The sequence below is a fragment of the Artemia franciscana genome, chromosome 8 (genome assembly GCF_032884065.1).
Source record: "Artemia franciscana chromosome 8, ASM3288406v1, whole genome shotgun sequence".
In the NCBI taxonomy this organism is placed as follows: domain Eukaryota; kingdom Metazoa; phylum Arthropoda; class Branchiopoda; order Anostraca; family Artemiidae; genus Artemia; species Artemia franciscana.
Window position 1 is genome coordinate 45,481,959 of NC_088870.1, and position 13,590 is coordinate 45,495,548.

At 32.9% G+C, this 13,590-nt stretch overlaps 1 protein-coding gene across 1 annotated transcript in view; it reads right to left on the bottom strand.

Annotated features, from left to right (window-relative positions):
- LOC136030483 (activated Cdc42 kinase-like) overlaps positions 1-13,590 on the bottom strand; it is a gene marked incomplete in the record, with an annotated part of 105,846 nt that overhangs the window by 20,654 nt on the left and 71,602 nt on the right. The window contains 2 exon segments of the mRNA XM_065709501.1: positions 11,369-11,587; positions 12,256-12,479. Coding sequence (XP_065565573.1) covers positions 11,369-11,587; positions 12,256-12,479 — 443 coding nt within the window.

Genomic DNA, 13,590 nt, shown 5'->3' on the forward strand with positions numbered 1-13,590 from the left:
AAGCGACCAGGACAAAAGGAATGTTCGATTAGCAATCAACAAAGCACCGGGACACAGGGAGTATAAATGACGACCAGGACATAAGTAAAAAAAAAAAAAACTATCTATATATATAAAATAAGTTGTCTGTGGATCTGTGGATCGTGGATCAGGTGACGTCACCTGAAAAAAACTGGATCAGGTGACGTCAAAACTGAAAAAACTAAAAAAAGGCAAAAACTACAAAAAAAAAACTAAAACTAATAAAAAAAATAAAAAAGCTAAAAAACTAAAAAAACTAAAAAAAGGCAAAAACTACAAAAAAAACTAAAACTAATAAAAAAGCTAAAAAAACTAAAAAAACTAAAAAAAAGGCAAAAACTACAAAAAAAATAAAAACTAATAAAAAAAATAAAAAAGCTAAAAAACTAAAAAAACTAAAAAAACTAAAAAAAGGTAAAAAACTAAAAAAACTAAAAACTAAAAAAAAACTAAAAAAGGTAAAAAACTAAAAGAACTAAAAAAGAAAAAAATAAATGACGACACTCAAAGAGAAAGCGACCAGGACAAAAGGAATGTTCGATTAGCAATCAACAAAGCACCGGGACACAGGGAGTATAAATGACGACCAGGACACAAGTAAAAAAAAAATTAACAAAACTAAAAAGAAGGTAAAAACTACAAAAAAACTAAAAAGAAAAAAAAACTAAAAACTAATAAAAAAACTAAAAAATCTAAAAATCTAAATAAACTAAAAAAGAAAAAAAAAGGAAAAAAATAAAGGAGAAAAACAAAACTAAAAAACGAATGTATATACAGACCGGTACACCGGGATACAAAAAAAAAGGAAAAAAATAAAGGAGAAAAACAAAACTAAAAAACGAATGTATATACAGACCGGACACCGAGATACAAATGATGACCGGGGACCCGGGACGTTTCTTTTTCTCTTTTATTTTTCAGTTTTTTCCTTTTTTTAATTTTTTTCTTTTTTAGTTTTTTTTAGTTTTTTACCTTTTTTTAGTTTTTTTTAGTTTTTTTAGTTTTTTAGCTTTTTTAGTTTTTTTATTAGTTTTTATTTTTTTTGTAGTTTTTGCCTTTTTTTATTTTTTTCAGTTTTTTTTTAGTTATTAGATTTTTACCTTTTTTTAGTTTTTTTTTAGTTTTTAGCTTTTTTAGTTTTTTTTCTTTTTAGTTTTTTTTTGTAGTTTTTACCTTTTTTAGTTTTTTTCTTCTTTTGTATTAGTGTGAAATAATTCAGACGTCATATGCGAACAAACATGACGTCACCTGATCCATCCACAGATCCACACACAGACAACTTATTTTTATATATATAGATATATGTTTTTAACTACGTAAAACTTGCGAATATACAACATTCTTTGCTGTCCCATTGTCTGTGCATATAAATAGATTGTCAGGTTTACCGACTCTTGAACATGCAACATATAATGGTCCATGGGAAAACAATCCGTATTCAGATCTATACCTCATGATTCTAATGATTGCCCTTGAGCTTTGTTGATGGTGATTGCTAATCGACCATTCCCTGTGTCGCCATCGTCATTTATATATCCCCCTGTGTCCCCCGGCGTCCCCTTTGTAGTTTTGTCCCTGTGTCCCGGTCGTCATTTATATTCCCTGTGTCCCGGTCGTCATTTGTGTCCCGGTGTCCCAGTCTGTGATTTCTCTTTGAGTGTCCCGGGCGTCATTTATATTCATTGTGTCCCGGTCGTCATTTATATCCCCCTGTGCCCCCCGGCGGTCCCCGTTGTAGTTTGTGTCCCTGTGTCCCGGTCGTCATTTATATTCCCTGTGTCCCGGTCGTCATTTGTATCCCGGTGTCCCGGTCTGTATATACATTCGTTTTTTAGTTTTGTTTTTCTCCTTTATTTTTTTCCTTTTTTCTTTTTTTTCTTTTTTAGTTTATTCATATTTTTAGAATTTTTAGTTTTTTTATTAGTTTTTAGTTTTTTTTTTCTTTTTAGTTTTTTTGTAGTTTTTACCTTTTTTTTTAGTTTTTTTAGTTTTTTTTTTTTACTTATGTCCTGGTCATAATTTATACTCCCTGTGTCCCGGTCGTCATTTGTGTCCCGGTGCTTTGTTGATTGCTAATCGAACATTCCTTTTGTCCCGGTCGCTTTCCCCTCTTTGAGTGTCGTCATTTATATTCCCTAAGTGCCGGTGTCCCGGTCGTCATTTGCGTCCCGATGTCCCGGTCTGTAATTTCGTCAGTTGAAAACATGACGTCAGTCGACACACAAACATAACGTCACCCGACAGACAGACCCACACACACAGAGACAACTTATTTTTATATATATAGATTGTTCCGAGTTTTCATCCGTCACGATGTCTAAGATTGAAAAGGATAAAGTTCAACTGGACGCAAAGTCAATTTATGTTTTTAACGACGTAAAACTTGTGAATATACAACATTCTTCGCTGCCCCATTGTCTGTGCATATAAATAGATTGTCAGGTTTACCGACTCTTGAACATGCAACATATAATTGTCCATGGGAAAAACAATCCATATTCAGATCTATACCTCATGATTCTAATGATTGCCCTTGAGCTTTGTTGATGGTGATTGCTAATCGAACATTGCCTGTGTCCCCGTCGTCATTTATATATCCCCCCTGTGCCCCCGGCGTCACCGTTGTAGTTGTGTCCCTACGTCCCGGTCGTCATTTATATTCCCTGTGTCCCGGTCGTCATCCCGGTATACATTCGTTTTTGAATTGGTATATGATGAAATAAATTTTTAATTTTTTCCCCTTTTTTCTTTTTAGTTTTTTTTATTGGTTTTTACCTTTTTTTAGGTTTTTTAGGTTTTTTAGTTTTTTTTCTTTTTTCTTTTAGTTTTTTTTGAAGTTTTTATCTTTTTAGTTTTTTATTTTTATTTATATTTTTTTAGTTTTCTTTTTCTCCTTTATTTTTCAGTTTTTTTACCTTTTTTTTAGTTTTTTTTTTAGTTTTTTTTAGTTTTAAGCTTTTTTAGATTTTTTTATTTTTTTTTTTCTTTTTAGTTTTTTTTTTGTAGTTTTTACCTTCTTTAGATTTTTGCTTCTTTTATATTAATGCTAAAGCCAAAGTTCGAACCTGGAACCTCATGAACCTAGAACCTGGAACATAACGCCTTATCAACTCAGCTACATCGGCTTGAATACATTCGTTTTTGAATTGGTATATGATGAAATAATTCAGACGTCATATTATATGATGAAAAAAAAATTTTAGTTTTTTTTTTCCTTTTATTCTTTTTAGTTTTTTTATTGGTTTTTTACCTTTTTTTTAGCTTTTTTAGTTTTTTTTTCGTTTTTTTCTTTTTAGTTTTTTTTTGTAGTTTTTATCTTCTTTTTTTATTTTTATTCATATTTTTTTAGTTTCCTTTTCCTCTTTTATTTTTCAGTTTTTTCCTTTTTTTTAGTTTTTTTCTTTTTTAGTTTTTAGTTTTTTTTTAGTTTTTTACCTTTTTTTAGTTTCTTTTTTTGTTTTTTTAGTTTTTTAGCTTTTTTAGTTTTTTTATTAGTTTTTAGTTTTTTTTTTGTAGTTTTTTGCCTTTTTTTAGTTTTTTCAGTTTTTTTTAGTTTTTAGTTTTTTACCTTTTTTAGTTTTTTTTTAGTTTTTTTAGCTTTTTTAGTTTTTTTCTTTTTAGTTTTTTTGTAGTTTTTACCTTTTTAGTTTTTTTTCTTCTTTTGTATTAGTGTGAAATAATTCAGATGTCATATGCGGACAAACACGACGTCACTCGACAGACAGACAGACAGACATAACCCACAAACAACTTATTTTTATATATATAGATATATATATATACTAGCTGTTGGGGTGGCGCTTCGCGCCACCCCAACACCTAGTTGGTGGGGGCGCTTCGCGCCCCCCCAAGCCCCCCCGCGCGCGTAAGTCGTTACGCGCCATAATAGTTACGCGCCATTGTAGTTGTGTCCCTATGTCCCACCTGTGAATATAGATATATATATATATATATATATATATATATATATATATATATATATATATATATGGTTTTAACTACGTAAAACTTGCGAATATACAACATTCTTTGCTGTCCCATTGTCTTTGCATATAAATAGATTGTCAGGTTTACCGACTCTTGAACATGCAACATATAATGGTCCATGGGAAAACAATCTGTATTCAGATCTATACCTCATGATTCTAATGATTGCCCTTGAGCTTTGTTGATGGTGATTGCTAATCGACCATTCCCTGTCCCGGTGTCCCGGTCGTCATTTACATCCCCCTGTTTCCCCCGGTGTCCCCGTTGTAGTTGCGTCCCTGTGTCCCGGTCGTCATTTATATTCCATGTGTCCCGGTCGTCATTTGTATCCCGGTGTCCCGGTCTGTATATACATTCGTTTTTTAGTTTTGTTTTTCTCCTTTATTTTTTTCCTTTTTTTTTCTTTTTTAGCTTATTTAGATTTTTAGATTTTTTAGTTTTTTTATTAGTTTTTAGTTTTTTTTTTCTTTTTAGTTTTTTTGTCCCGGTCGTCATTTATATCCCCCTGTTTCCCCCGGTGTCCCCGTTGTAGTTGTGTCCCTGTGTCCCGGTCGTCATTTATATTCCCTGTGTCCCGGTCGTCATTTGTATCCCGGTGTACCGGTCTGTATATACATTCGTTTTTTAGTTTTGTTTTTCTCCTTTATTTTTTTCCTTTTTTTTTTCTTTTTTAGTTTATTTAGATTTTTAGATTTTTTAGTTTTTTTATTAGTTTTTAGTTTTTTTTTCTTTTTAGTTTTTTTGTAGTTTTTACCTTCTTTTTAGTTTTGTTAATTTTTTTTTTTACTTATGTCCTGGTCGTCATTTATACTCCCTGTGTCACGGTGCTTTGCTGATTGCTAATCGAACATTCCTTTTGTCCTGGTCGCTTTCTCTTTGAGTGTCGTCATTTATTTTTTTCTTGTTTAGTTCTTTTAGTTTTTACCTTTTTTAGTTTTTTTTAGTTTTATAGATGAAAATTTTTTTTAGTTTTTTCCTTTTTTTCTTTTTAGTTTTTTATTGGTTTTTACCTTTATGTTAGCTTATTTTTCAGTTTTTTCCTTTTTTTTTTAGTTTTTTTTATTTTTTATTTTTTTTAGTTTTTTACCTTTTTTTAGTTTTTTTAGTTTTTTTAGTTTTTTAGCTTTTTTACTTTTTTTTATTAGTTTTTAGTTTTTTTGTAGTTTTTGCCTTTTTTTTAGTTTTTTCAGTTTTTTTTTTTAGTTTTTTATTGGTTTTTACCTTTATTTTAGCTTATTTTTCAGTTTTTTCCTTTTTTTTAGTTTTTTTTTAGTTTTTAGTTTTTTTAGTTTTTTACCTTTTTTTAGTTTTTTTAGTTTTTTAGCTTTTTTATTTTTTTTATTAGTTTTTAGTTTTTTTTTGTAGTTTTTGCCTTTTTTTTAGTTTTTTAGCTTTTTTATTAGTTTTTAGTTTTTTTTGTAGTTTTTGCCTTTTTTTAGTTTTTTTAGTTTTTTAGCTTTTTTATTTTTTTATTAGTTTTTAGTTTTTTTTGTAGTTTTTGCCTTTTTTTAGTTTTTTCAGTTTTGACGTCACCTGATCCAGTTTTTTCAGGTGACGTCACCTGATCCACGATCCACAGATCCACAGACAACTTATTTTTATATATATAGATAGTTTTTTTTTTTTACTTATGTCCTGGTCGTCATTTATACTCCCTGTGTCCCGGTGCTTTGTTGATTGCTAATCGAACATTCCTTTTGTCCTGGTCGCTTTCTCTTTGAGTGTCGTCATTTATTTTTTTCTTTTTTAGTTCTTTTAGTTTTTACCTTTTTTAGTTTTTTTAGTTTTTTAGATGAAATTTTTTTTTAGTTTTTTCCTTTTTTTCTTTTTAGTTTTTTATTGGTTTTTACCTTTATTTTAGCTTATTTTTCAGTTTTTTCCTTTTTTTATTTTTTTTTTATTTTTTATTTTTTTTAGTTTTTTACCTTTTTTTAGTTTTTTTAGTTTTTTTTAGTTTTTTTAGTTTTTTAGCTTTTTTACTTTTTTTATTAGTTTTTAGTTTTTTTTGTAGTTTTTGCCTTTTTTTAGTTTTTTCAGTTTTTTTTTTAGTTTTTTATTGGTTTTTACCTTTATTTTAGCTTATTTTTCAGTTTTTTCCTTTTTTTTAGTTTTTTTAGTTTTTTACCTTTTTTTAGTTTTTTTAGTTTTTTTAGTTTTTTAGCTTTTTTATTTTTTTTATTAGTTTTTAGTTTTTTTTGTAGTTTTTGCCTTTTTTTAGTTTTTTTAGTTTTTTAGCTTTCTTATTAGTTTTTAGTTTTTTTTGTAGTTTTTGCCTTTTTTTTAGTTTTTTTAGTTTTTTAGCTTTTTTATTTTTTTTATTAGTTTTTAGTTTTTTTTGTAGTTTTTGCCTTTTTTTAGTTTTTTCAGTTTTGACGTCACCTGATCCAGTTTTTTTCAGGTGACGTCACCTGATCCATCCACAGACAGACAGACAACTTATTTTTATATATATAGATAGATATATATATATGCTATCATCTTTAGTTTACATCAAGCGGTAAGACAATTGACCCTGACTCAATTATTAACTTTACTATTATTTTCCTGATGGTACTTTCCTCCCTTCACGGTCTTTATTTGACCGATCAAATCCACAATAATTCTCTTGAAGTTACGGAAAAAAGATTAGATTCCGCTTGCTTTACTCTCATCAAGAACTTTTCTAAGAATCTCACAGATGACAAAAATTCGTTCAAACTTGTAAATTTTTCTATATAGCATTCTCAAACCATCTCTTTCTTTTAAAGAAAAGCAGAGGTAAAAGTTGCGAAAGGGGGGGGGGTTGGTGGGAAAGGGGGCCATTGGCACACTGGGTTAAAAAAAATTATTTTATATTTCATTAAAAAAAAACTCGACACAAACCCAAAATACTTCCCTCCGATCACCTTTTTTAGTTAACCGATTGATTTCACAGCCCATCCTTTAAAGTTACGAAAAGCCGTTAAATTTTAGGTTACTTTACTTTCTGCATTCAAAACGGTCTTATTCCTACTAATAACATTCACGACAAAGTTTTTAAACAGGGTAATTCACAGTGCCAGACACGCCAGTGTGACCAGTATGCCACAATTTATTTACCTAGCAATATCTCAAGGCAGAATACACCTATTGAATCTTTGTTTAAAGGAATTAAGCGATAGGTCTATGGAAATTGCTTCCATCAGATGGCCACAACATCAACATTCCGTACATACAAGAACATTAGGAATAACTATAATTGAAATCATAACCTGCTTAAAGCAAAGCAAATAGTTTTCAAACAAGGAATAGTAATGTACACATGAATGTTCCTTTAATTTTAGATTCTTAATTCCTTCATTTAAGATTAGCTTACACTACTTTCTGTTCTATAAAAGGGAATCAAATTCAGATGTGTTTTACTATTGCCTATATTGCGATAATTACAATTTAAAAGTAGTCCGTTATACTTTATTTTTACATTTTTTTTTTTTTTTTGGGGGGGGGGAAGGATCAAGCAACTCTTTTCCAAGCCAGGAAAATTCAATACCAAGGTCATTCAGCTTGTTGAGAGGCAATATTCCTAAAACTGTAGGAATATGTTCTGATTTTGGACAGCGGTCAGTTCCCAGGAGTATAAAGTGCCAAAGAAATTTAAATGTTTAAGGTAAAATCCGATTGATCTCCCCGTCAATGTGGAGACAAAACTTAGGAACAAACAAGAGCTAAGAGCTCATATGGCACTTGTGACGAGGCAAGAAGAGCTAAGAGCCAAGAGATCATATGGTATGAGCTCTAGCAAAATTCTATGAATCAATAGATTGATTTAAAAGGAAAATGAGGGGCTTAATGCCGGTCAGGATTTAAAATAAGAGCTCTGAGTCACGATGTCCTTCTAAATATCAAAATTCATTAAGATCCGATCACCCACTAGGATGTTATAAATAACTAATTTTTTCTAATTTTTCCTCTCCATTTAACCCCCAGATGGTCGAATCTGGGAAAACGACTTTATCAAGTCAATTTGTGCAGCTCCCTGACACGCCTACCAATTTTCATCGTCCTAGCACGTCCAGAAGGACCAAACTCGCCAAATCACTGAACCCCTCCCCTCAACTCCCCCAAAGAGAGCGAATCTAGTACGATTCCGTCAATCACGTATCAAGGACATTTGCTTATTCTATCCACCAAGCTTCATCCCAATTCCTCCACTCCAAGTGTTTTCCAAGATTTCCCCCTCCAACTCCCCCCAATGTCAAAAGATCTAGGTCGGGATTTGAAATAAGAGCTCTGAGACATGAATTCCTTCTCAATATTTTAATGTCACTAAGATCCGATCACCTATTCGTAAAATAAAAATACCCCAATTTTCACGTTTTTCAAGAATTCTGGTTTCCCCCTCCAACTCCCCCCAATGTCACAGGATCTGGTCGGTATTTAAAATTAGAGCTTTAAAGCGCAAGACCCTTATAAATATCAAATTTCATTAAGATCTGGTCACCCTTTCGTAAGTTACAAATACCTCAATTTTCAAAACTACCCCCCCCCCCCCCCCCAACTCCACCAAAGAGAGCAGATCCGATCCGATTATGTCAGTCACGTGTCTTAGACGGGTTTTTATTCTTCCCATCCAGTTTCATCCTGATCTCACCGCTTTAAGTATTTTCTAAGATTTCCGGTTCCCCTCAACTGCCCCTCTCCCTCAATTTCGCTGGATCCGGTTGATATTTAAAATAAGAGATCTGAGTCACGAGGTCCTTCTAAATATGAAGTTTCATGAAGATCCGATCACTCCTTCGTAAGTTAAAAATACGTCATTTTTTCTAACTTTTCAGAATGAACTCCCCCCCCCCCAATAGAGCGGATCCGTTCCAATTATGTAAATCACGTATCTAAGACTTCTGCTTATTTTACCCACCAAGTTTCATCCCGATCCCTCCAATCTAAGCGTTTTCCATGATTTTAGGTTCCCCCCAATGTCACCAGATCCGGTCGGGACTTAAAATAAGAGCTTTGAGACACGATATCCTTCTCAATATCAAATTTCATTGAGATCCGATCACCCGTTCGCAAGTTAAAAATACCTCATTTTTTCTAATTTTTCAGCATTAACCCCCTCCCAACTACCCCAAAGAGAGCGCATCCGTTCCGGTTATGTCAATCATGTATCTAGGACTTGTGCTTATTTTTCCCACCAAGTTTCATCCTGATCCCTCCACTCTAAGTGTTTTCCAAGTTTTAGGTTTCCCCCTCCCAACCCCCCTCTATGTCACCATATCCGGTCGGGATTTAAAATAAGAGCTCTGAGACACGATATTCTTTTAAATATCAAATTTCATTGAGATCCGATCACCCGTTCGTAAGTTAAAAATACCTCATTTTTTCTAATTTTTCAGAATTAACCCCCCCCCCAACTACCCCAAAGAGAGCGGATCCGTTCCGGTTATGTCAATCATGTATCTAGGACTTGTGCTTATTTTTCCCACCAAGTTTCATCTCGATCCCTCCATTCTAAGTGTTTTCCCAGTTTTTAGGTTTCCCCCTCCCCCCCCCCCCACAATGTCACCAGATCCGGTCGGGATTTAAAATAAGAGCTCTGAGACACGATATCCTTCTAAATATCAAATTTCATTAAGATCTGATCAACCGTTTGTAAGTTAAAAATACTTCAATTTTTCTATTTTTCCGAATTAACGGGCCCCCCACTCCCCCCCCCAGACGGTCAAATCGGGAAAAAGACTATTTCTAATTTGACCTGGTCCGGTCCCTGATACGCCGGCGAAATTTCATCGTCCTAGCTTACCTGGAAGTGCCTAAAGTAGCAAAACCGGGACCGACAGAATTTGCGATTGCTATATGTCACTTGGTTAATACCAAGTGCCATAAAAATAGCAGCATTTGTCCACTAGATATTCCAATAAAACTAATTAAAGCCTTTGTCAACAATATTTCAAAAAACCTTTGTTCTTAATTATTAGTAAAATTACCTCCACAGATAAGTTCAAAAGTTACACTGTTTATGCAGGAAGAATTGTATTAAAAATGACTTGTTAAATTTCAAATAGAGGGTAATTTTGTTAAAAATATCACTGAGCAACGATTCACATGGGAAAGCAATCTTTATGTTCTCCCAATGTGTAAGATTGATTACCATATCTATTAGTGCTACCCAAGCATAAATGCAATTTTTCTTGTTGCTCAAGATGGGGACTGTAAACAGTCAGTTCAAAGTTTTCGGCAACGATAATTTGAAGAATTAACTTATTTTAATTGGACGTCATTTTTGGGTTTCAGGCTCTTTTTTGAAATTCCAAAAATATTCTAATAATTAAGAATTACTGCTCAGTTGATTCCGAATGAACATCGCTATTTTCGAAGTTGTGTAGCATGGGAATATTCTAATTGTAATAATCTTGCCTCTCGACACGGGGAATTGAACCCTGATCCCGATTTTACCACTCCGTGTAGTTTTATCCACTCAGCTGCCACAAGAAGCGTTGCCACAAGAATCGTTGCCACAGATGGATTTGAACTCAAATCTTTTTTTTTTTTTACGAAGGAGAGTTCTTTTCCACTGCACTGCGGCAACTTATACTATCCAGCGCACCAATCCACTTGGCTAGGTGAATCATTGGCCATGAAACTCGTTTTTTGTCGGCTACAGGCCATAAAACTAGAAAACTACAGGCCATAGTCTGCTCTTTACTAGGATGCAGCTGCTGCCGCAACGATGATAGCTAAACAGTCAAGCATAAAGAAAAGAGTACTAGATTAATATTCTTTTATTTCGGTGTATGCTTCAATGAGTTAAGAAAAGAAGAGGAATCTGCCTAGATATTTTGATTTTCATTTAAGTAAGCCAATATTTTATATTGGCTCTATGCCAATATTCAGTGATCACTGGCTCAATACGATCATACCTGGGAAAAAAAGAAAAAGGAGGCATCAGAGTTATCTAAGCAAAGTGTGATTTTCCTTGTTGTTCAAGGTTGAGTATTGCAGACCTCCAGTAAAATGGTTTCCAAAAATGTCCATTTCTATGTTGTATTTTTATTTCAAATCTATATTATTTTCGGGAGGTGACGTGCTCTTTTTCTAAATTTACGAAAATTATCTTCTCCTAATTACAGACTATTGTTGAGTTGAACCTGAACACAAATGATCATTTTCAAAATACTGTTACAAGGGAATATTTGTCACCAGAAATTATTTTCCACATTTCAGCAGGCACAGACCACGGTTTACTAGGTTGCAGTCGTTGTCATAACCATGATAGCTACGCAAATAAGAAACATAAAACACTAAAACATACACAATTACACTAAAACATACAATGAAAACAACACTAACCTACGCTAAATCTACATAAAAGTACACTAGAACACAAAAAAATGAGTCTTACAGTAGCATGCTTCTTCTTCAGTGTATCCTTCAGTGAGTTAAGAACAGAAGAGGCTTTGTGTTGATTAGCTGGTGTCATTTCAGCCTGTTCCCACATGTTTGGCCCTTGTGGTTGATGGGTAGATACCGGCTGGGGATTGGCATTTGATCGGTTTGTTGGAACGCTTCCAAGACTGCTGAAGATCTCATCCATCAGACTTGGCCCAAGGTCAAATTCTTTCTGTAAAAAGTGTCTTTTCTTTATTCCAACTAGACAAATAACATACTTAAATTTTATATTTAGCATTTATTTTATGTAGAGATAATCTTAATTAATAGTACTTGTGAAGAAACTGTACAGATTCCGTTTCAACATCTGAAATGCTGAATGTTTATAATATGCAACCATATGTTTGTAATACGTAAACCTATTATTTTATAGTACAACGCACAAAATTTTTTTAAAAAAATTTAAAACACTATCTTTAGTTTTTCCATATACACAACAATAACGAAAACCTAAAAAAAAACAAGAAAAAAAAAAAAAAAAACATTTAGCCCAGGATTCAGAGCCATACCAGATATTACTGTAGCTTCCACTAATCTAATCTTAGTTCGCAGACTTATCTTCATATTCTTCCAAAAAAATTTTCAACTGTGAATAAAACACCCTGGGCCTTGGTTATTTTACTTCTAACATCTTCATTGCATCCATCATTTTTTACTAAGACTACCCCGTTAAAAAAGCTATCCAGTTCATCGATCTTCTCTTTACCCAGCATTATCTCTCCACCTTCATTTAATCATATTCTAAGCAATAAACATAATAAGTAATAAACTAATAATGATAAAACAATTCAAAAACAGAATGCTATCAACTACAGCAGAAAAAACGAACGCAGAACTTACATCAAATAATGGACTATCTGTCGAAGGCTCTTCATCAGATATCTCGTGATATTCATGACCTAATTGCTGTGCAACATATTTCACACTTGGAAGACTCATTGGTGCAACCGCTGGCCTTTCTTTCGTTTTCTTTGGCAGTAAGGAGGCTGTTGGCGGCGCTAAGAAGCCTGGGGTTGGCGGGGCTGAACTGCTAGGTTCACTTGCTGAATCCGACCAATTTTGATCTGGAATGTTAATCCTAGCTTAGCACAAATTTTCAATTTTATTTACTAAAGCGGCTTAATGAGTGGTTTAGAATGTATTGCTGACAATTAAGATGTATTCCATAACGCTAAATGGATTCAAAAGCAACAAATGCACTGTATCTGGACGTTTACCTACCTTCCTGATCGCAACAGACCGTCCCCTATAAAATCTCAAAAAGTCCCAAAACTGACTCCCATCCCCGTAAAACATGAAACATATCGCAAGAGTTTTGTTCCCCCTTTTGTTGAATTGCTTAATAGCCAGGATTTTTTTTAAACCAAGTTTTGACTCATTTTTTTTTTTTTTAATGTATATTGTAATAGCGATAATTGATTTCCTTTTTTCCTAACCTGGACAAATAGCATCATGTTCAGTTATTCTAAAATTACCTAAAATCGAGGAAGATACAACAACAGCTAACCTAAAACCTAACCTAAACTTCTCTTCCCCCCTTATATTATATATATACTTATAAAAGAACTATCTGAGTGATAGATAATATCAAAACATAAGGAATGTAAATAAAGTGAAGAAAGCAGTAAAATGTGAACTAAGGAGGTGTGAAGTGGAGGCATTGGATAAGATTGCCGAGGACCTGGAAGATGCAGCTAGACTGCATTATAGTAAAATATTGTACTGACATTAATACATTGAGAGAGATTAGTCAATCCGGACTAGTCCCAGTTAAAGATAGGAACGGGGCCAAAATTTAGTTATAAGGAAAGAGTTAAAGAAAGATAGGCGTAACATTTTGAGAAAATGCAAAACCAAGATACAGTTACAGAAAAAGATTTAGAGGAAAATGAAAAAGTTAGTGATACCTGGGATGTCAAGGAAGATTTGTTTTGTGAGGAAGAATTAGCGACAGTATTAAAATGATTAAAAATAATAAGGCTCCAGGAGCTGATTGTGTTGTAAATGAGTTTCTTGAATATGGTGGTTATGAGGTTAAAAATAAGTTATTGAAGTTTATGATTATGATTTTTGAAAAAGGGGATGAACCTGACGACTTTTTAAGAAAACCTTAATTAAACCACCATATAAGAAAGGTGATAAGACTGAGTGTCGTAATCATCCAGGCATTAGTCT